General features: G+C 39.9%; 1 protein-coding gene across 20 annotated transcripts in view; it reads right to left on the bottom strand.

Moving 5' to 3' along the window:
* SGIP1 (SH3GL interacting endocytic adaptor 1) overlaps positions 1-22,306 on the bottom strand; it is a 126,789-nt gene that overhangs the window by 41,499 nt on the left and 62,984 nt on the right. For 12 of the 20 annotated variants that reach the window (XM_083448283.1, XM_083448282.1, XM_083448268.1 and 9 more), the window contains 6 exons: positions 10,989-11,013; positions 10,116-10,167; positions 9,624-9,709; positions 8,068-8,160; positions 6,961-7,035; positions 3,964-4,419 (listed from right to left, as the gene is read on the bottom strand). In XM_083448283.1, the coding sequence (XP_083304409.1) occupies positions 3,964-4,419; positions 6,961-7,035; positions 8,068-8,160; positions 9,624-9,709; positions 10,116-10,167; positions 10,989-11,013 (787 nt within the window). Of the gene's footprint in view, positions 1-3,963; positions 4,420-6,960; positions 7,036-8,067; positions 8,161-9,623; positions 9,710-10,115; positions 10,168-10,988; positions 11,014-13,045; positions 13,058-15,842; positions 15,855-22,306 lie in introns of all 20 variants that reach the window. The other 8 variants (XM_083448275.1, XM_083448269.1, XM_083448270.1 and 5 more) reach the window with 2 other exon arrangements.

The following is a 22,306-nucleotide window of genomic DNA, read 5'->3' as shown; positions in this document are numbered from 1 at the left end:
AGTTGCTAAGTCACAATAAAAACAGAAAAGCTTATTTTCCTGCTTTTATGCCAATGGAAGTTTCACATGCTCTTGGCAATGACGATATTGTGACTACAGTTAACACACTGCTCCCACATAAACTTCTTTAACTTAAATGAGGAAGCAGCACTTGAAGTGAACCCAGTTTAGATGAAAAAGTGATGTCTAAAAATACCAAAATATTGAAGTTTTTTGGGGGTATTCCTGAAACTTACCCATTCCATATTATGCTCTTGCAATAAAAGCATAATGTGTTCTTGTTATGCAAACGTAAGTGATGCTGCAACAGAACGCAATGATGTAACAATGGAATACCCATTTATTCTTAGGGAACAATGGTGTACAAAGAGACAAGCCTTGCACAATTATTTTCATGTGATTGTAATTGTAAGATGCTAGCAAATAAAAGAATAGCTAAGAACACCAGAATGGTGAAAAGACTGATGTTACAACGACTTGCAATAAAATGCAGATATTTAGAAATTGAAAAATAATCTCTCTCATCTCACTGATGACTATTGAACAAAAGAGGAGGTTAAACTACAAAAGGGAAGATTATGGCAGTTTAATAGTTATTGATACGTATCAAAACACAGTTCAGCAATTCCATAGCAACTTATATAATTTACTATGCCAAAATAGGATAAATGTTTTCTAAACTTAAGAGTAGGAGATAACAATAGAAAATGACTGAATTAGAGCCCAGGTTACCTTCAGTGGCATCTAAGCTACAACAGTGCTGCTCCTTTGCACCTGCTTGGAAACATCAAAAGTCTGCTGTCACAGGAGGAATTCCTGCTGTGTCTTCTTCCCATTCTAGCATTATTCTTCCTGGAAGTTGGAATAATAGTAGCATGGGAAGGACTCACAGCACGGGCTCCTTGTACATACTGTGAACATATGACAGATGTTACTGAGTGACACAGGAAGGAGCTATGCTGCAGTGGCTCTCATGCTGCTAAAGGTAGCAAACCCCCTCCCCTCTTTATTGGGCCATTCTGGTGTGTGACATTTTGTACATGTCCCTCCTTCCTCCCAAGGTTAAAATGGCAGGTATTTGTGAATGGTAAAAGGCAAAGCCGTATTCCAAATAGAAAAAGGAAGGGGAATATATTCCACATTCAACAGACCACCAATTCCTAAGTCAGTCAGTCCTTTAAAAGTGAAACAAGATATTTTACATCCAAGTTGTGTATGGGTTGGTTTTATCATATCAGCATTACAGTGTTGATCGTAAGCACTGACTGCATTACATGCTTCATGCAGTCAATGGAACACGCACACAAAACACACAGCTATCAGAAGATGATTGATGGAGCTTTAAAAATATAAGGCTAGATGATTATGTAATGATGCTGCATTTGCTAAGCATGCCCTAAATGCTTCCTTGCTTAAGGTAAATTCTTGGAAAAGCCTTGGCTGTTTAAAATAATTTGTATTTATTGGTGCATGTAAAACTCCATAGTGCCAAGTACCAAGTTCTGTGCACTCAAACCACTATTTCCCCTCCTCATTAAAACAACATAAAACCCCAATTATGCAAAACATGCACTACACAAATATTAATCCCAGATTACTGAAAAACAAATTATGGCAGCATGTGTGATCCAGGTCTCATAGAGCTACCAGATTTGTGTCCGATGAAACTTCAGTGAAACAGATGGAAGTTTTGTAAGAACCCATCTGTTACCTCAGTGATCAACTAAAAGAGGACCTCTTACTACAGGAACAACATTAGAGTTTTACATTTAGATGTTAAAAAATGAAACCTTTACAACACCTTGTAAAGCAGATATATATATATGAAGATATATATATTCACAGATAGAAATCACTATAGTTAAAACAAATATGGTTTCATTGTATTGCTGCAATTGCAGCTACGCTAAAAGTAATCTTCCATTTCAGCATCAGACCTAGGTAGGTTTCAATGTTTTCTACATCGATGGCATTTCATAGCAAGAATAAATTCAATTAAAATTCATTTAGTTTGCTAATCTTGAATCTCTTAGCTTGATTAGACTAAAGTCTAATCAGGTTGTAGTTCTGGTGATAATTAAAACCTTTCTTATGAGTTATTAATCGAATCTGATCAGATTCCTGTTTGAGCTCTACTAAAGAGTTAAGAAAACAAGTTGCATGAATCTTCATACTTGCCCAGTATTGGGACTCATTATTCTGAGCGGGCCTTGCATCTGCCTAAAATATGCAGAATATTAAAGATAGCTGTCCACACTTGGAAATAATCTTCCATATACAGACCAGCTCTAGTGAGAGCGCACACAGAGAAAGCTCTCCCACTTTCAGCAACTTGTTTGAGTACCTATCTTAAGAAGAATACACTCACTGAAACTCCTCCAAACCAGAACTACATCATGTAGGTTTTTAAGTTAGGTAGAGATTGAGTCCTGGGAAAGAAATGGTACATGTATGCATGCATGCCTAGATCATTCTAGGTATCCTTTTCTCCTTAACTGGATTTATGAAAAGTTCTCTGCCTAAGGGCTACCAAATGACCTCTCTTGCCCCCAGTGGCTCTCAGAGAGCTGCATGCACAGAAGACAATGCAAAGACTCTCTTTCACACTTGCATATCTTGCAACCCAAGGTTGTCATGAAACAATTACTGCTGCGTTTTTTCCTGCTAATTCATCACCCACACTCACATTTAAAGCTGAGTTACTTATTATGCAATCCTATTCATATCTCCCCAGAAGTAAATCATCTCAAGTACAATGGCATTTACTTTGAGGTAAGTTCCTATAGGACTGCAGCCCTAAGGTGTGTGGGAGGATGTGCAGCATGTTTGCTAGGTAGTCACAGACAGGGGATTCCATGATGTCATATCTACTAAACCTTTGTGGTAGGAAGGGGAAAAATACAACCCTTAACCTCTACTTCTTCCTGTCACTATGAAATCTGTTTTCCTACCTGCAGTGGGGGAAGACATAACACCCATAACAAACTATAGTTCCCAGGATTCTTTGGAGGAATCCATGTGCCTTGAATCTGCATTAATTGTATTGTGTGGATACAACCTTTACAAAACATTGAATTTGCTGTTGAGATGCTTTAATATTTCTTTGATGGGAAATTCCAGATTAACTTTATGGTTTTTAATCTGTAGCGAAGAACAGGAGAAGAGCCTGGTGGATCAGGCCAATGGCCCACCTAGTCCAGTCCTAAACCCAGGACCTGAGCGCATCAGCACTCTGTTGACTTGTGTTCCTAAACTAGTTTTCAGATGCATCCTGCCTCCAACAGTGGAGGCCGAATATAGATATCATGGCTAGTAGCTGTAGATAGCTCCATGAATTGGCAGAATAAATGTTTGCTAGGCAAGCACAAGATCTTTCCTAGTTGTGGTACAGTATTTCCATCATATTGTTCATAGATTGCACCCAGCTCTAAATTGGAAGGGTAAGAAGAAAGCCTATTAAAAGCTTCACTGGTTTTCTGAGGAAGGTCAAGAAGATTCTGAAGTTCCTTAGCAAAAGGAGTATCTTTGATCATCACTTCCTCTTGGAGAAAAACGAGGAGCTGCCCTTTCCTTGAGGGGCAGAAGCTAAGCGTGGTTGTACAATGGGAGAAGACAGAGTTTTAACTAGTTGCTTTGTAGCTCAGGAAGATTTATAAATTCACCTTAAATTCTTAAGGTAACAGCTTTTCCAACTATGTCTGGTATTAAAGACATAACGCTCTCCTGTAAACACCAGACATTCAGCAATGGCAGGGAAAGAACACACAGTATCAAGGGTTCAAGGTTAAATTGGACCACGAGAGCACAGAATAAAAAGAAAATAAAGAAGCCACGGGGCACAGTACAATCAAACAATGACTGATGCTTAAAAGCCAACCAACTAAGAGTAGCTAAAAAGGTTTTGTGTTCACACAGCAGCATTCATGGCCACACTGAAGCACACTCAAAGCTGTTTAGACATACCACTGGTGCTTCCTGTGCCACCGCCAGAGCTGGGTCCGGGTGATGACACCACTGTTCTGTAGGTAGGCGGTGGAGGGGGAGGTGGTGTTGCTCTCTGTCCCACCCCAAAATCTTTAGGAGATGCTGCTGGTGCTAAGTTATCATCTTTAACGTGGGTCTGCTCAGAAACTTTCTTCTGAACCTCTTCTAAATTGAGTGGCGATGGAACACTGCGAGAGGGTTCAGCCTCTGGAGGCTCATCTGGGGTTTCTGATGCCACAGGTGGGGACACCACCTTCTCCTGTGAAGTCACCTCTGGAGGTACGTTTTCCGGGGACTGATCAGAAAAACTGATCCACTTATCCTCCGCGTCAGCAGCAACAGACTTGGGGGATAATACTGGGCCAAAAATGGTATCCAAGTCATTGATTGATGGTAGTTTGTCACTTTTGACCTCTGTTGCTGTCTGGTCATTTCCTGTGGTCAAAGTAGTTGATTTTAAACTTTAACATCAACTTGTACAGTAGCTAAGTCGTACTAATGTTCTACGTAAGTATGGGGCTTTTAAAATCAGCTACATTCTAGCACAGACATTTTCATAACGCATTTTAAGGTGCTACTAGGAACATAATTCATGTGCACAAATATCTACATAATAGGGTGTGATATATAAATACACAAACACACACACACAAATATTAAAGTGCGTTCCATGTTGACCTGCATGTAAATATGCTGTCTACTACGTATCTCGTTCATACCAATATACCCAAATGGAGCTATTGCTATCTAGGAAAACTGCTTGCTAAGGAAAAGACAACAGAGTGCCTTTATTAGTAACAAAATGGTAAAGTACATAATTTGAAATTCAAGCATGATGACGTGCATGTAGATAAGTATTTTTGTGCTGTGCAGTATACACTATGGGATTATTTTAGCATGACCAATGAGAATATAGATGATCAAAGGGCTCTATTCTTGAGTTGAACAATCATTATTATCTGTAAATTCTGGGCAAATGGAGCGCCTTCTTAATGGAAAGGAAACCGATTTGGCATTTCCCCCTCTCCTCCATGGCTGGAAGGCAATTTGTAGACACAAAAAAAGCTATATGAACGATATATAAAGAGTGTATTATTATAAGCTCTGTTGCATTTTGGAGCATCTGAAAATTACCACTCTTGTTCTAAAAGCACTAGGTATGATCTCAAAACTTCCACTTCTCTTCTATGCTTAAAGTACGCATCCTGTCTTGTGATTAGGTGCTCACTGGATCCTATTAAAAAAAAGTTAAGTGAACTGAAGTCCCACTGAAGTCAGCAGGCATTTCAGAATGCTTTTCCCCCCTGGATTGCAGCCAATGTTACAGTTTTGCCATTCTAACCCCATACTATGCACACATAATGAGAATGCTTGTGTGAACAGAGATGCATTTTTTCCATAGAATATCCATTCTTTCCATTGTCCTAGAACCACCGAATGAGCAGGTTGTCCTGTCTATGCATATGACTGTCCAATCATCTCTTTGGTCCACAAATGCTGCATGCTGCTTTGACTCTGCAAAACTGTATGTTGAACCTTTATCTGTAAATTCAATCTAAAAGGTATGGGAAAATTACATTTCATGTCATATTGTCATGTAGAAAATTTTATTTTACCAATTAATGTAAGGTTTGTTGGTAGGGAAAAAATCCTATTTTCTTTTTGGCTCTGTTCATGATTCACATAAAATGCACAGTATGTTAACCTGGGGAATAAATGATCACACAATGGATGTGCATTTCATTTGCGTTATATTCACCCAGCATAGATACAGAGTTGGAAGTTGGGAATTGCAGTGTTTGTATGAATAAAACAGCAATGAATAGAGGACACAATTTGTAATTCAAAAGTTATAGACAGTTGAAGAGAAATACCCTTAAAACATCAAGTCTGCAAGTATTGTTGTACAAGGTAACATTTATGTTGCATAGTATGCTAATCTTTTTAGAAGCCATCTTTGTGTTTTCTCATTTAAGCAAAGCAATTCATGCTCAAATTTACAAGTCGGTTCATACAGCTAACGATGTTCACTTGCAACATGAATTATATGCTGGTAAGCTCCTTATTACTTGTCTCTGAGTACCACAATCACTTGGATCCTGAGGATCCTTTCAGGAGTTCACATTCAGAGAGCAGGGTTTTCCACCTCTCACTTCCCTCTGCAGTCTCCTGCGTCCCAAAACATAATCCTGGAGAATGGAGGAGGTATGAGAACTATGTGAGCTGCTGGCGGAGGGGGAGGTGAGATAAACCATTCCTGCCCTCGCACGACTTGGGTCCTAAGTTGTTTATCTGTTCGTGCAAAGGTAGGAGTGGATTTATCTCACCTTGCACGAACAGAGAAACAACTAAGGACCCAAGTCATGAAGAAACGTGGCTTCAAGAAACATTCCTATATCATTTTAGCTACATTAACTCATAGTTCTGTATGAAGACCATACTGCCAAGATATAACCTTTATTATTCTGAATTACATCTAGGCCTATATGTGCTGAGATTCATGACGGGCTCACTAAAGTTCCTCCGACTTTTCTTCTTACCCAAACCAGGTATAACACAAATTATTAGTTTGCTGACAGTTATTGTCAAATTGTTCATACAAAATGTTACTACTATAGCTGTACTTCAGTGGGAAACATGTTCAATATCTGAATACAATACAGACATCAGAAATCATTTTAAAATCTCAAGGGGTTTAGAAAAAAAGATTATGCACTACTTAGGCTTGTACTTCTTTTTTTGCTGAAGAAAGAAAATCTGCCATGGTATCTGAAGGCAGCTGAAAATATTAAATGCCTAGATATCATATATGCATAAAATGCATCTAATTAGATGGTCGTTATTAAGAAATGACTACAAGGTTTCATATTCTGTTCACATTACAAATTATAATTTGCACTGAATAGAAACACGGTTACTTTGCAGTAAAGCAGAGATCTTACACATCTAAAAGTCATTTATGCTAAACATACTTACCTACTCCAACTGTTAAAGGAGAACCAGTGCGGGGAGGTGTAGCTGGAATATTCTTAGGTGGAAGAGGTGGAGGTGCTGTGAGCCAAATGGAAGAATTTTAAGTTAAGAATGGACAACATTCGTCAAATAAATAAATATAAACTCACAGTCGTATCTAGAGACTCAACCAAAGGATGGCTGAGATCCAAAGTCTGTTCCACAAGTGGAAGCCACTTCTGCTTGGGCAAGTCCCCTAATTGTTGCCAATTCCCACCTCTAGCTGCAGCCACCCCATTTCATTCCATGCTGTCCAGGAGGGTCCCTGACCTCTCAGAAGCAGCCCTCTGGTCTGACTGCAATGGAAGGACAAAGACCTGTTGTGTGAGTGGAATTCTGTTTGCGTTTCTCTGTATCTGCTACAGTCACAGGGTTGGGAAGCACAACTGTGTTGGGGAGGTAAAGTCAAGTAAACTTCACACGACTGTGTGTAAGGGTGCATGTGTACTTCCCCATCCCCAGCTTCTACCTATTGCTGCAGGTGGCTCTTGAGAGCAAAAAGGGTTTCTCATCCCTATAGAAGAAGATAGGTAAAAAAAATAAATCCCTCTTCTCCCCCCATCCCCATTATGATATGGCAGCACATGCCGCAGAGTCTAAGCACCAGGAATCACCTGCCTTTTGTTGTGGTTGATATTTTATGAGATGACAACTTTTTTGTTTCCATTCTCCAGCGTGAACTATATGTTTTAATATAAATGTTGTGACGTTTTACTCTGCTTTTCCACATCCACGAATCCAATTTTTGGTTCTTATTAGGAGCTTGTGTATTTATGGCATGCTGCACTGGTTGCTAGGTGACTTGTCTTTCGGATAGGAAGGAGTCAGGTTTAGCTTTGCAAATTGAGATCACAGAGGCTTTTCTCCCCAGGGACTCCGAATCGTCTCTTTGCCTTTTCTGAAAGCTGCGTTTCCAATGCATAATTCAACTAATATCTCTTTGCTTCCATGACAGTATAATGAGCAATAACCCTCAACATTGCCACTTCCATCTCACGTTTCAGTGTTTTGTAGAGAAAAACAAAATGAAAAACCCCAACAATTTTTCAAATAGGAGATGCCTCAACTTACTTCCAGATGGAAAAGGTCGTGATGAATTCGGTGATTCTACACTTGGACTTGCTGGCTGCACAGAACCCCAGACCTCAGAGTGATCTATGGGAGCTGAAGTCACAGACATATAACATGATGCATACAAATCTAGAAGTAACATGAGAACTTAATTCCAAACTGAACTGTAGGAGCTACTTGATAGATTATGGCAGGAGGAAAATGAGAAGGGAATATAACAAGAATCTGAATTTTTTGGAAATAAATTGTTAATAACCATTTTTCAAGACCCACAAATGAATTTCAGTGCTAGGAAATGCATATACCACCAAATTTGTGAATACCATTCTGAGCGTCTTTCTGCCCCGGATGTGCACGCACGCACACACACACACACACACACACACACAGAGAGAGAGAGAGAGAGAGAGAGACAGACAGACAGACAGACAGATTGATACAGAGATCAATGGCCTCCTGGTGCCTCTAGCCAATGAGGAAGTTAACTGCTTTTCTGGTATCAAGATTTCTGCCAATAAAAGTAACATGGTTGGAGCTGTCATATGCAAAACACAAAAGCTTTACAGTGACACCTAAATTACCACAACCATTCCCCTAATTCAGGGTTGAGTTAGAATCAACATGACCATAGATTTTCATGCAGGTCTGTCCATTCAGAATAATGAGTGAGGAAAGGAAGTATTCAGCCACATTCTCACCTTGGATGGCTTGTAAAAGGTAAAGGTAAAGGTACCCCTGCCCGTACGGGCCAGTCGTGTCCGACTCTGAGGTTGCGCGCTCATCTCGCTTAAGAGGCCGGGAGCCGGCGCCGTTCGAAGACACTTCCGGGTCACGTGGTCAGCGTGACGAAGCTGCTCTGGTGAGCCAGCACCAGCGCCGCACAGAAAGCGGTACCTATTTATCTACTTGCACTTAGTTAGGGGTGCTTTCGAACTGCTAGGTGGGCAGGAGCTGGGACCGAATGGCGGGAGCTCACCCCGCCGCGGGGATTCGAACCACCGACCTTACGATCAGCAAGTCCTAGGCCTTGAGGTTTTACCCACAGCGCCACCCGCGTCCAATGGCTTGATCTCATGTTTTTTCTGGGTCACATATAATAGGAATCAGCAACCCAGCTTGCTCTTGACTAAGGCCAGGATTGGGAAAGGCTAGGAAGCACTGGTGGAAAGTGGACTGCAAGGGGTGTTAGCTGAACCCTACACTTGGGCTTGGGACAAGATACCCTTAGCACCAACTACCCCACAGGGCAGAAAAGCAAACAATGGACAAATATTAGTTGCTTCTTGTCTGGGAATTAGCATCATGTGGTTGCCTAGAAATTGCTAAACACTTCTTTCTCCTTTTTAACTTGTGGCAGATTTCACCAAGTGCACACATACATACTCACAGACTCATTTGCGTTCACAAACAGTTTATATTTATGTGATTCACTGAGTTTGTAGCCCACACCTCTTCAGAGAACTCGGGCATATGAAATAAAGATGTAAAACAAATTAAACAAAACGTCATGTCAGACATAGAAAGGTACATTGATAAAGTTAACTGGCAACACCTACCTTCTAACTTCTCTTCTTCAAATGCAGACTCCAGAGGTGGACCAAATAGTGGCGCTAGTACTGCAGGATCTTCCGGGGCTTTTTTGCTGCAGCACAACACAGATGCTGAATGATAATTACGCGCAAGGATCTTTTATTCAGCAGAGGTGACAGGCAGAGTTGATTTTTTTTTTTTTTTACAGTAGGGGTGGGGAACCATTTTCAGTTCAAGGCAGCGTTTCCTCAAAGAAAAGCAATTGAGGGCTGCATTGCAGCGGGCCAGAGGCAAAAAGTGGGTGGAGCAATTATGTGGACTTATCTTTGTTCAGTAGGCTACAATCCATACAGAAGGATAAGGGTCTGCCTTTTCCGATAATGAGATGTGTAAGGCTTGACAGATAGGACTTGGTAAGCCAGAACAAGAGCACGTACATCATTTGGGTACAAGGATTCCACACCATCCATGACTTGAATGAGGTTTTTTTAAAAATATAATTTAACATTTATACTAACCTTAGAAGCTCTGGAGTAGGTGTTGAACGCCTGGGCCTTGCTATCTCTTCACCTGGCACATAAGACACCATTTTAAGGTAATTTTCTCATAGTGTCTTCTAGAAAACTTGTTCACATAACTATTTGATAATGTCAGCGCCACCACAGCGTTCCTTCCGCAAGTCCATTTCTTACTAGTTTTAGTACTTATATAGTACTAGGTCCAAGCTTAACTATGTTGTCCCTTTCCAGAATAATTTAAACCAGTTTTCATAATTCATGTCAACGTGACCCTGCATGCCCTTCCAGCTTCAAATTGCTCCCCTCACATTACTCATGATAGGTGTCTCTTAACAGAATATAACTTGCTAAAAATATTATTCATTTACTACCTTAAAAACATATAATGCATTTGTTGTGAGATAATAAACTGACTCCATGACTTGCCATTAGCCTATTTTCATGTGGCCCAATTTTATGGGAAAGCTTTAGAAAATCTCATTTCAGCCATACCCTTCATCATTCCAGATTACGAACATCTTGTAATTTTAGGCCCTGTTGAACTGGTTTGTGGATTCAGCCAATTGCAAATACTCCATATGCCTTTTCATTTAAAATGCGTCATCTCATTTTGAGACTGTCAGAGTCTGTTAATTTTACATTATAGATTCATGCATAATTTAATACTAGTGCATGGAATAATGTCCTCATAGCATTTTGAGGACTATCCCATTAACAATATATAGACTTTAGTCTCTTAAAAATTAGTTGTTGCAATGATTCCAGAGTTTGAAAATTAAGATGTAAAATTATGTAATCTTGATGATTCTAAATATATCCAACTTCCTGAGATATATTGTGCCCCAACAAAATTCAGTAAATAGATATACTTACTAGATAAATTCCTTTTAATTGAACCCTACAATTAAAGCAAAAACTACAGTTTAGGACTATAGGATTATACTTTTAGACATGTACAATAAATGGCAGCTTGCCTTAGTTGAAAAGAAAGAAAACAGAATTAGGCATTAACACTGCTAAAATAAAATATACATTAACTTGGATTCACATTCTTCATTTTGGAGGTTTGTACCCCAGTGCAGATTCATTCACACACATATACCAGATATAGGCAAATAGAATATTTCATTAGCTGCTACAAATGCACTGCCTGAGAATTTCAGGTTTTTGAATGAAGACAAACAAACAAAAAGTGATCATACATTTTGGAATTGCAACGATGTGCCAAACAAATCCAGAGAGCTTGACAAGTCATTTATTTACTGTTCTAGAACTTCTGAATGCACTCATACATAGTCTCACACACTTGATCACCGGCTTTGGACTGAAATCAAACATGTTTCCAAGCAGGCTTTAATATTCCAGAAGATATAAAGAAACAATTGGTGGGGACAGGGGGAAGGAGATAAAACTTCTGAAAGTAGGAGGAAGGTGGGAAACAATGTCTGAATGTGCAAAAGTTATCAGAACAGCTGTCAACAGTATTTGCCATAGCAACAGGGAAGATATGGCAAATTTACTGTCAGTCACTAATCCTCATATCTCTGCCACCATCACACAGCCATCCTTCACTCACACAATGTTCCTGCAAAATGCATGTATTTTCTAGGCAAATTCTTGCAAAAACTTCTCCTTTCAAATCACGCTTTGTAATAATATCTCCACTAAGAATACTTCTATGCTACAGGAAGAGACAGTAACACCAAAGTTCAAGGAAGGGAGTTATTAAGGACAACAAAATTATTGTTAGCACTGTAGGCAGAAATCTGGTGAAAGAGAATTGGTTCCTAGCCAAACATGTAACTTGCTGATTCTTGCCAAGATTTCCATTCTGTAGTCAGTCCTCAGAAACATATTCTAATGGATATGCTAGGCATATTTTCTGCCTATGATATATCTGATGTTAACATGTGCCAATTAAACAAATAATGTTACATCAAATTCTCTCTTTTGAAGCCAATAGTAAGCTGTAAGACCAAGCTATGTTTTTGCACATTTTTATTAAATAGGCGACATAACACATCAAGAGAATACATTGCAGGAAGTATATGGATGTATTCTTATTCTGGAATAGCAAGTGTGGAAAAATTCTGGTCAGAACCTCAAAAACAAAAGAAAAAGAAAATCAACCAGGGAAGTTCATCTTGGCAATAGTTCAATACAGTTAGCATGGTTGCTTCCTTGTTCTATGCAGAAATTGGTTTGAAAATTTTCTGAACAATCATGAGAGTTGGCAGACTGCTTTATTAAAAATGGAGTAATCAAAAAATTATCCATTTCTCCAAGATGGACAGTTTCTGTGTAGGACAGTTTCAAGAGTGGAACTACTGAGACTTAAATAAAACATGAAAAAAATTCCTAAGCAATATTTGATTTATTTAATAAAATTTAGAGATTGCTTGAATTTTTTTTTAAAAAGACACCTCAAAGTGGTTTACAAAAAGATAAACAAGAAAATCAAGAAAATTCACAACCCTACTTTAAAATATACACAAGTTTAAATACTAAAACAGATTAAAATTACCTCAGCTTTCTAAGCATCTGGGAGTAGGTTTGTCTAAACAGGAATGTTTTTAGCAGGCACTGAAAAGAGTACAGTGAAGGCACCTGCTTGATCGCAATAGGCAGGGAGCTCCAAAGAGGAGGTGCTGCCACCCAAAACAATTGATTTTTACAAATGTGGAACAGGTATTATGTGGAATCTGTAGTAGTGCCAGTATGGTTCCATTCAGTATTTCTATAAAAGAACAAGGCCGCTACAGGAAGCCACACACCCCTGAAAGAACAGTAATATCCCCCCAATTACTTTTAAGTTAGATTAATTTGCTGTACTTGCAGTTCACAAAACTAATTTAAATTAAACCCAGATGACAAGCACTCCCAGTCATTCCTGCTACTGATTTAACCCGAAAAGTCATGCAACGTCTTACCGGGCTGCGCCTCTGTTATCAGCAAAAAGGAAGAGAGAAAGGTACCTAGTCAGAGAGTGACAGATCAATAATAAAAAAAGGACTTTGGATGATGAGATCTTCCTCTAGCTTCACAAATTAAGTAAACAATTCCCCCAGATTGCCCCTGTCTCATGCAGATCCCGAACCTATCTGATGTCCTTTTAATGCGTAAGCTATATAGATGTCTGCAGAAATTTTGGAAACAAATGGTTAACTTTGAGGCTCCTTGAGGCCTATGCAGCAATACCAAAGGGGCTGCCCAGCTTAGATACTCTGGTAGGATGGAACCTAGAATGGCAGCCTGCACATAGCACTCCAAATTCTGGAACTGACCCAGGGGGAAAGGTTTAAATACTCCCTCAACTCAGAGCTGCTGAGGGGCTCTTTGTCACTGCTCTTTAGTTTTTAAAACAAAAAAGATTATCCAATCACAGATCTACCTTCACGTAGTTTGTAGTCCGGCCCCTTGATACCCCATAAACCTAACTAAAGGAAGACATGCCATAGGTATGGAAGGGTGAGACATTGATTGTTAAGAAGCCTAGCAAATTTTAATCTGCCCTCAAGGTCCCCTTCTCATATCTCTCTAGTAAATCCTTGTTAAAAAATAAATTGGCAAATTAGAGTTCTACTGTGTTGGCTTATTTGCAGCAAGAAATTAGTAGAGAAATACAGACAAACAGGCACACACGTCACAAGTTTTCCGAAGAATGATCACATTAACTCTTATAAATACAGGAAATGCTGTGGCATACAGAAGTACACAAGATGCAAAGAGAGATTAGGCAAGCCATCCTTCTTAGTTCCCCCGTACCAAAATGGGTAATAATGTATTTATGACTGCCCAAATAAAGGAATATAGGTGAGACACTTGTTGAACATGAGTGCATAAATGTTCAAAAATGTTCTTGGCTATTGATTTAGATGTGATTATAAAAACAACAGAGCTGAAGATGCACAAGGATCAGTTTGGAATCATATTGCAATGCAAATCAAACTAACCAGGAAATACCGTGTAATTTATAGCATTTATGCTCTTTTATGGGTGTGTTGTCTTCAGCGCTTAGATACTTTGTTTGCTGGTGGTATGTAAACCTCTAAAATAAATAAATATAACTGAAGCAGCAGTGCTCTCTGGAGAGTGTTGGGCTATTTTTGGCTATAGCTTGGATACTACTGTGCTCATGATCTCACACAGTTTCAGTAACTTCAGTGGAACAATGCCAATACACACTAGCCAAGAATTTGTCAATACATATTTTCCTTTCATTCTTTCCAGTAAGCAACTGCTTGCCACTTCTACTTATCTGTGACATTTAAGGCTGGGGAAAGGAATCTGCAAATATCTAGTATGCCACTAATTTAGCCTCAGATTTCATCATTTCTTTTTCAAAGTTTTGGTCTCAGCCCACCAAGCGGACACAATTTTCCTCATGGGGGAGTCTCCTCATGGGTGGGCCAGCCCTGATCCGATCCTACAGAACATCATATGAAGCAGCTGTCCGTGCACATATATAGCCTTTTAAACAAAGCTAAGATTCACTGATCAGCTGCTGGCCAAGGGGACTGAATTCTGTTCTTACTGCCAAACAGCCCATCAGCCGATTTCAGCTTTGTTTAGAGGGCTACATGCCCTCAACTGCAACTGTTGTATCGGGAAGGGGTAGCTGAGTGGAAGCCTGTTTACACACGCATATCGTAGCTAGTTGAACTGTGGAAAGTGTGCACATTATTGCAGGAAATAGTTCGCCATGATGAGTCTACAGATAATAAGATGAAGGTGCCTGTCATGCTATTCTCACCCCACCCCTCTCCACGCCAGTGCAGGTTGTTGCTGCAATTGTGCTTTTGCACTAACTTCCACCACTAAGCAGAGTAAACCAAATAGGTCTAATTCTCATAAGTACGCAACATGTATTCCTTGGCCCACCCACGAGGAGACTCCCCCATGGGCACCCCACCCACACTAGCAGAGAAGCAGCAGTGGCAGTTTCTGGCTAGATCTCATGTGCTTTGCAAGATCCTACCAGAGCTCACCACTACTTCTCAGGTGCTGCCACACAACCCAGGTAAGGGAGGATTTTGTGGGGTGGCAGGATGGGTACAGATGTCATAAGCCCAATGGAAGTGAAAGAAAACTACTGTGGATGTAAAAGCTTATACATGAATTTGGTGGTGGAGGTGCTAACCCCCTTTTTATGTCTCCATAATTTAGGAAAGGGGTCAAATTAGCATATCAATATAGCAAAGTCCTGGATGTCTGGTTGAACCAGACTGTACAGCAGTCTTCATGTAGTCTAAAAAACTTGGAGAAATTAATGCAGTGAAATGAAAGAAAATCCAGCACTGGATCTTCAGCTGAAGAGTAGTATACAAATTTATTAAATAATAATAATGATGATGATTATAATAGGCCACAAAATACTATGGCTGAATGATTTTATGAACAGTCAAGAAACCAGAAGTAGAGTTAAAGAGGTTCATACTTTACTTGTGGAAATTTGCAATGTCCCCATTTATTCCAGCATTGTTAGGATTTAAAGCTTCATACCATTACATATATTTATGTGCAATATGAATTGAATGGGATTAGCCACCACTCATAAAGAAAGCCAAATGGAAAATTACCAGTACCTGTAAATAATAAGATTTTGCATTTTATATTCTTGGTTTTATAGACTGTTTTTTTAAAAAGATAAAGTGAATACTTTCTAATGCAAATAATCCATTAAAATGATAGATACAAAGAAAGAAAACGGGATAGATAATTTCTTACCGGACTTTTCCTCTATAGAATGCATTAACAAATGGAGAAAAGGGAGGGAGAATAAGCATTTTCTAAAAACATAAGCATTTATGCATAGAATATCATTCTCCATGAAATGGCATATCCCAGTCTCCTGTCGAAGCAGGTCTGCTCAGTAGTAAAATGGGATTTCTTTCCATAAAACTTGCTTATAGGAAAGTATGCTTAGGATTGCATTACAAGCAAACTAACAAATTCTGAAATGCCTAAAAGGTTATCATATACAAAATAGAGTAAATACTCATACAGAAGTGTAAACCAGTAATGTAAGTGCAGTCTGATCCCAGCTTATGCATACTCACTCAGAAATATGTTCCACTGAGATAAATGACACTTACCCCCCAAATAAGAGTGCATACAGCTGCAGTCTTACATTGTAAATGCCCAGTTACACATTGCTGGTGCACCAAATAAAGAGAAACTATATTTTCAAACCCCACAATCAATTTTCCATTAACATATGTATATGGCAGTAAACTGAATATCCTGATGGGCTTTAAAAGCTATACCCTTTCAAAAAGTGTGGACTTGTTTTTATTCTCTCCACAACAGGCATTTGCAACAATTTTGGCTTCTTACTTTCGTGAAAAGCTATTTGACTTGAAAACAAACTTTCAATGTTATATTACTGTTATGATGGTGATGTTACAGGTGCTTTGTATACAGCCAAATACTGCTACATTCTTCTGGCAGTTATCTTGAGAACAGAAGTAGTCAGGAAAATGCCAATCATTATCCTGGCTTCCATTATCAGATTTACTTTAGCTAATAAGGATAATAAAATAAACCATTTCCAGAAAATAGGGATGATAGATGTGATCCACTAAGTAACTGAAGATACATGCATTCCCTTCTGCCTAAGCAGCCTAGCACTATCACTCCCACCCTATTTAAATGAGTAGAAAACTTGTGGGTTATACATTTAGAATAATGAGCTTCCTTTTGTAATCTAATAAGAGACCTATTACAACTCAACAGAAGGCTCTGAGTAGTTCCTCCATCAAATACTACAGAAGAAACCTCTCACTAAGCCTCAGTTTCTATCAAAAATTATTTGTTTGCCATCTACGTAAGGAATGGAATAAAGCAAGATTCACAAGACAGGTTCTTGTTGTGAAAAAACAAATTCTTACTGTGGACTGCTGTTCTCAGAGGATGCTGAAGGTTATTTGGGAAGCTGGGCACCTCCTCTGCAGCCAGCAAGCAGAGCAAAATTATGGCCTTTCCATACTCCCCAGAGCAAGACTGGAAGTGATTGGGGAGCTGAATAAACAAAGAAATATTCCTCAAAAACATCCTTTACCTGGACCATCCTGACCTGGGAAAAGGTCACATAAGAAAAGCCTCCTCGTCTGGGCGCTCCCCAGTTTAGGAGCTGACATAATAAATGAACAGGCACATACAACAGCTCCACTGCTTTCTTGAGGAGGCAATGCAGCTTGTTTGCCAGCCTAAGCTTGCCCTTAGTTGGGCTTACCCACTCTGTCTTCAAAGCCTTAGGCAGGTGCAATGCCTAAGGAGGACCCCATGGGCGTGACTAAGGGGGGCAGCTGCCCCTCTAGATCAAGTAAATCAATAAAAATACTTAACTGAGGTTCTGCGCCCCCCCCCCCCGCCGCCCATCATGAAGCCTGCTTAATATAAATCCTGGCTATGCCCATGGAGGACCCTGTGGGAAGACGATTCTTGCTCCCTTCTGGGTGGCTTCTGCGGCTTTCACCAAAAGCACCAGGAAAACTTCCAAAGGAAACAGCAGGGTAGGCTGCTTACTTTTTTTTTTTTTGAGATGCTATTTTTTAAAAAAATAATATTTATTAAGTTTTCCATTTTACCAATCCAATAAAAGCCACATTAAAAACATTCCAAATTATAATACAACCAAAAAGACCGAATTTTATGCCAAATTATGTATCTTTGGGTGACTTCCCCCCTCTGCCACTTCCTGTATTTGGGGATTCAGACCCTGCCTCATACAGCTCCGTGGCCTGGTTAGGAATGAACCCCAGGGTCAATGGGAACATGCTGGCTTAGCTTTGCGCAGTGGCAGTATCACAGCCAATGAGGGGAATGTGTTGGCTTGCTTCTTTTGGGGGTTGTCATCCCTCCCCCACCAAGGGGAGGAGGTGCCTCTTTGGAACCCATGGGCTGCAGGCTTGTGGAAAGTACAAGAGCTCTGGAAGAGCTTCTAGAGGAGGAACCAGAGTGGTCACTGAAGATCCTATTTCCTCTTGTCCCAAGACTGGCCCTGGGACCTGCCCTTCCATCCTCTGCTATAGACCTCAGGAAGTTTTCTCTTTGCTACCTCAATCCTCCAATGTGCTGCTCCATTAAACACGCATGCTTGCTATGGTCATGCAAGAAAGTTCTATGAGAAAGAGTTCTGTGATGGGTTCCACACACAGCCACATACCCTGTGGGTCAGGGATGCCAAAGCAGTGCCCCATGGTAGATCATGTGGAACAGCCAGCCTCCTTCTGCCCGTCATCTATCAGCATCAAGCGATTCTGGTACACACCCACCCAACTCAGATCGCTACCCTCACCCTTAGAGCCACAACCCGACTGCCAAGCCTAGGATGTGTTGGTAGGAAGGGGGAGGGGATACCTGGAGGCAGCAACTAAAGGAATAAAGGGATTTCTACCACCTCCCACCACAAAGGAAGCAGGAACCATTTCGGCTCTTAGGAGCTTCAACCAAGCACCACCTGGAGGCTTGGCAGGTAAAGCCAGATAAGTGCATGGAAGTCCCTCCTATATAAGGAATGAAATTTGGTTCTGCTTTCCAGCTCTACAGCAGGTGCCCCCCTGAAGGTACTTAACACCTTATGGGGTCCTCTACAGAATATGCAATTCATATTCCAAAAGAGGTTTGGTTTATTTCTGATAACAACTTCTCATTTGTCTCTTATCTGGACTCCTGGTTGTCCTCCTTATTCTATTTATTTTGAGACACTGCAATATCCAGCAAATGCTACTCGCTCCCAAGTGCCTCAATCCTGTTTGATGCTTCGGTGTTTGAGCAGATGGCCATTGGCTAAAGCAGGTTACAGGGCAGAGCAAAGCACTGCTAAGTCTATTAGCTTAATTGACATGGAGGAAGAAGTAACTATATATCAAAAAAAGAAGAGAGAAAAAATAAAAAAGAAACACACTAAAAAAGAAGAAAAAAAGAAAAGTTCTATTGGTGAAGGTGAACCCTCCCTGCTGCTTGTCTTGTGCCTCACTACTCCATCCACTTTTCTTCTTTCCCGGCTCCAGTGCTGATTCAGGAGCAGACAAAAGTGCCAAGAGAAATTAACTGCGTCACAGGGAAAGACCATCCCACCTCTAGCTTTATTTTGCGAACAGAGGCAGGCACATGAAAATAACATAGGTGCTACTGTCACATATAATTGAATAATGCAATTTATCTGGGGGTGGGGGATACCAACTGTGCTGGGAGTCTCCACCTCTAATATGTTTCAACATCTGAAGTAAGTGTATGTACTACACAAGTGATGTCTCTACACAATTTGAAACCCAGCCTTTGAAGGATTCCCGGTCATATAAAGAGGTTTGTACACATGCACAAATGCCATGTGCATCAGGCTCACTTTAGTACCTCTAAATGAGCATGAGAAAGCTGGGGTAGAGTCTGCCATGATGATGCCCCCACCATGCTTGTTCTGCCTTGTTAGAATACGTCTGAGGATCTAGGCTAAGGAGAATCAGATGGAATGGATTTAAGGTCAGGCTAACTTGGCTTCACTGAACAAAAAGGTCAAACAGAAGGTATTCTAGGCCTAGAGAACAGGATGACAGGACAGAGATTGGAAGAAAGGAACCCAAAAGAGGGTGCAAGAGGGACAGTGAAACCCTACACAAAAGGGCAACAGCAGGTCCTGCAGGCCTGGACAATGTATGCCAGAGCTCCTTGGAGGCCCTATAGACACGATAATAAATAAAAGTAATTTTTTAAAGAACTGCCAATCATATCTGGAGTTTCCACCCTGCTTGACTTTTGTTAGTGTTTTGAAATTTAAAGAAAGACCCCTTGACAATAAAAGTTATACATGAAGCTGCAATCGCCTATCCTGTTGCTTTCTTGACCACCTTCATCCTTATCAGGTACAGCAGAAACAATAATTGAGCAGCTAAAGTAACTGCCCCCCACCATCGTCTTTGCTCCTACCTCATCTCTTCTTAGCTAATGGAAATCCTCAAGCACACAGTCCTCTGCTTCTTATAAAAGCTTAAAGGAGCAGAGTAGTCAGCCATGTCCTCTATATACTACCCTAGGGGCCTTATGGATGAAATATAAAGACTTTATGAGGATGCTGGCATTTACCCTTTAGCCAATAATAGGATGTGGAAAACAAATATACAATGCTTTCACACACTAGATGGAATCCAACTATTGTGAACCAAGTGTCGTGTTAGAAAACAAGGCATCACTTCTATTGATCAGAGTACAGTCTTTTGAATTAAACACCCCAAATATCTTACTTAATTTACTGCTTTTAAATATAACAGCATGAAGTGCTGCTGTCTTAGAAAAGAATGTAAAGCAATGCAATTTGCTTGGTATATATTCTGTCCTTATTAAAAGAGTGTAGTTATAGAGCAATTTAGTTCAGTTATTCTTATTAGCATCCTGCTCTCCATAAAGAGCATTACCGCTTTACATGCCAAGCTTCCTTAAGACGTACAACATCAGTAGATCAGGAAGCTGCATTTTCTGCAGTGCAACAAAGCCATCATTCTGATTTACTGTTCCCACATCTTCCACAGCCCAGGAAATGAGTGTCACAAATCAACTCTTGAACCTGGCTTCCATATACAACAATATAATGCACTGTTGTCTTGCCTCCAAGCCCAGCTGCAACAGCCTGGTGACTGCATAATGACTGCAAAGCTCACTTGCTAGAATAAAGACCAACCGCCACAGCACATAAGCAAAAAACAGAATGCAACAGCAAATTTAAAAACAGCATAAATGTGATCCCAGCAGTCTTGTTATGAGGTTTAATTTAGTACAACTTCAGGGTTTTTTTGCTTTGGTTTACAGGGTAGAGATCAACAAATAAATAAACAAAAGTTGACATTGACACCTACTTCCTATTATATAGCTAGTTCCATATTATTAAAACTTAAGTATCAGATGAAAATGCAATTGCTAAAAGTCAATCAACATTGGAAAACTTTATTTGATTACAAATTAAAAACAGCTAATGATAATTCATTTTGTTCTATTGTAAACTGAAAAGCTTTTAAGCAGTTATGTACCCACAGAACACTATTACTTAGAACAGCAATTAATTATAGATATAAGTTAGTATTAGCTGTGACGAGGGATCAGTTAGGGGCGTTCTATAGTTTTTTGTTGCCAGGATATATTCTGTCATGGCTTTCTCCCAAGAATGTCAGGAATAGTACTTCTGTGAGGGTACTGAAAAGTCCTGAAGCACTGTTCACCTCACATAACTATAAAACCCTGGGTTCCTTGCAAGGGGAAAATGGGATATTTGCAATGTAGGTATGAATTAGTAGCATGTTAGTAAGTCTTACATTTACGTTTTGTTTGTGTGCCCCTCTGACAGCAGTCTACCCTTGATTTTTAGAACAATGGTAGACTGGATAGAAAACAAAACTAAGGATTTAGAAGTGATCCAAGAGTATTATCTCTAGCATTTCTTGTGACTAAAGCAGCATCCCATTTTCCAAAAATAAGTTGATCGTTGCAGCACTTTCAACCTAAGTGGGTTTTCCCTAGCAAGCTACAAAATTGAGCCTTCTGCAGGTGCTGTGTGGGGACCAGGTTATACAAAAGCTTTGAGAGAAAGTACTGCAATGTATTTATCAGTTTGTGTATGTGATAAGTCTGTTCTACTCAACAGTGCCAGGCCCCTGGCCCTCAATGCAAAATCATTTATCAAAATAAGAAAACCTGTTTTAGCAGGAAAAGACAATCCATCCTCTTCCCCTCCCCCCCAAACATGCTCTCTAAATTGAACAAAATTATATAGATTTGATTCAGCTGTCATATATGCTTGTCCTCACTTTAGATTAAAATTTCCAGATGATAGAAGCAGAGGTAGCTAATCTGACATCCTCTAGATGTTCTTAGAATAGAGCTCCCATCATTCCTGACCGTTGGCTATGGGGCTGATGGGAATCATAGTCCTATAACACATTAGCTACTTTGGATTTAGAGTAAAATTTTAGAGAAAGCATATGGTTTCATGTACAAGAACACAAAACAGTGACTTCTGAGATTTTACTTTCACATTTTTTATTCCACGTCTTCAAAACTCACAAGCAATACTGTTGGACTATGGCCCCACACATAACACAATTTTTAAAAGGCATTGCTGCCTAACCTCCTTAACAAGGGAGCCTACAACCCCCCCCCCTCAAATCTGAACAGTTTAGGGAGGTGAGTAAGATTTTTTTGCA

This window comes from Podarcis tiliguerta (genome assembly GCF_965153285.1).
Source record: "Podarcis tiliguerta genome assembly, chromosome: 6".
In the NCBI taxonomy this organism is placed as follows: Eukaryota; Metazoa; Chordata; class Lepidosauria; order Squamata; family Lacertidae; genus Podarcis; species Podarcis tiliguerta.
This window is presented reverse-complemented; position numbering and strand designations above follow the sequence as displayed.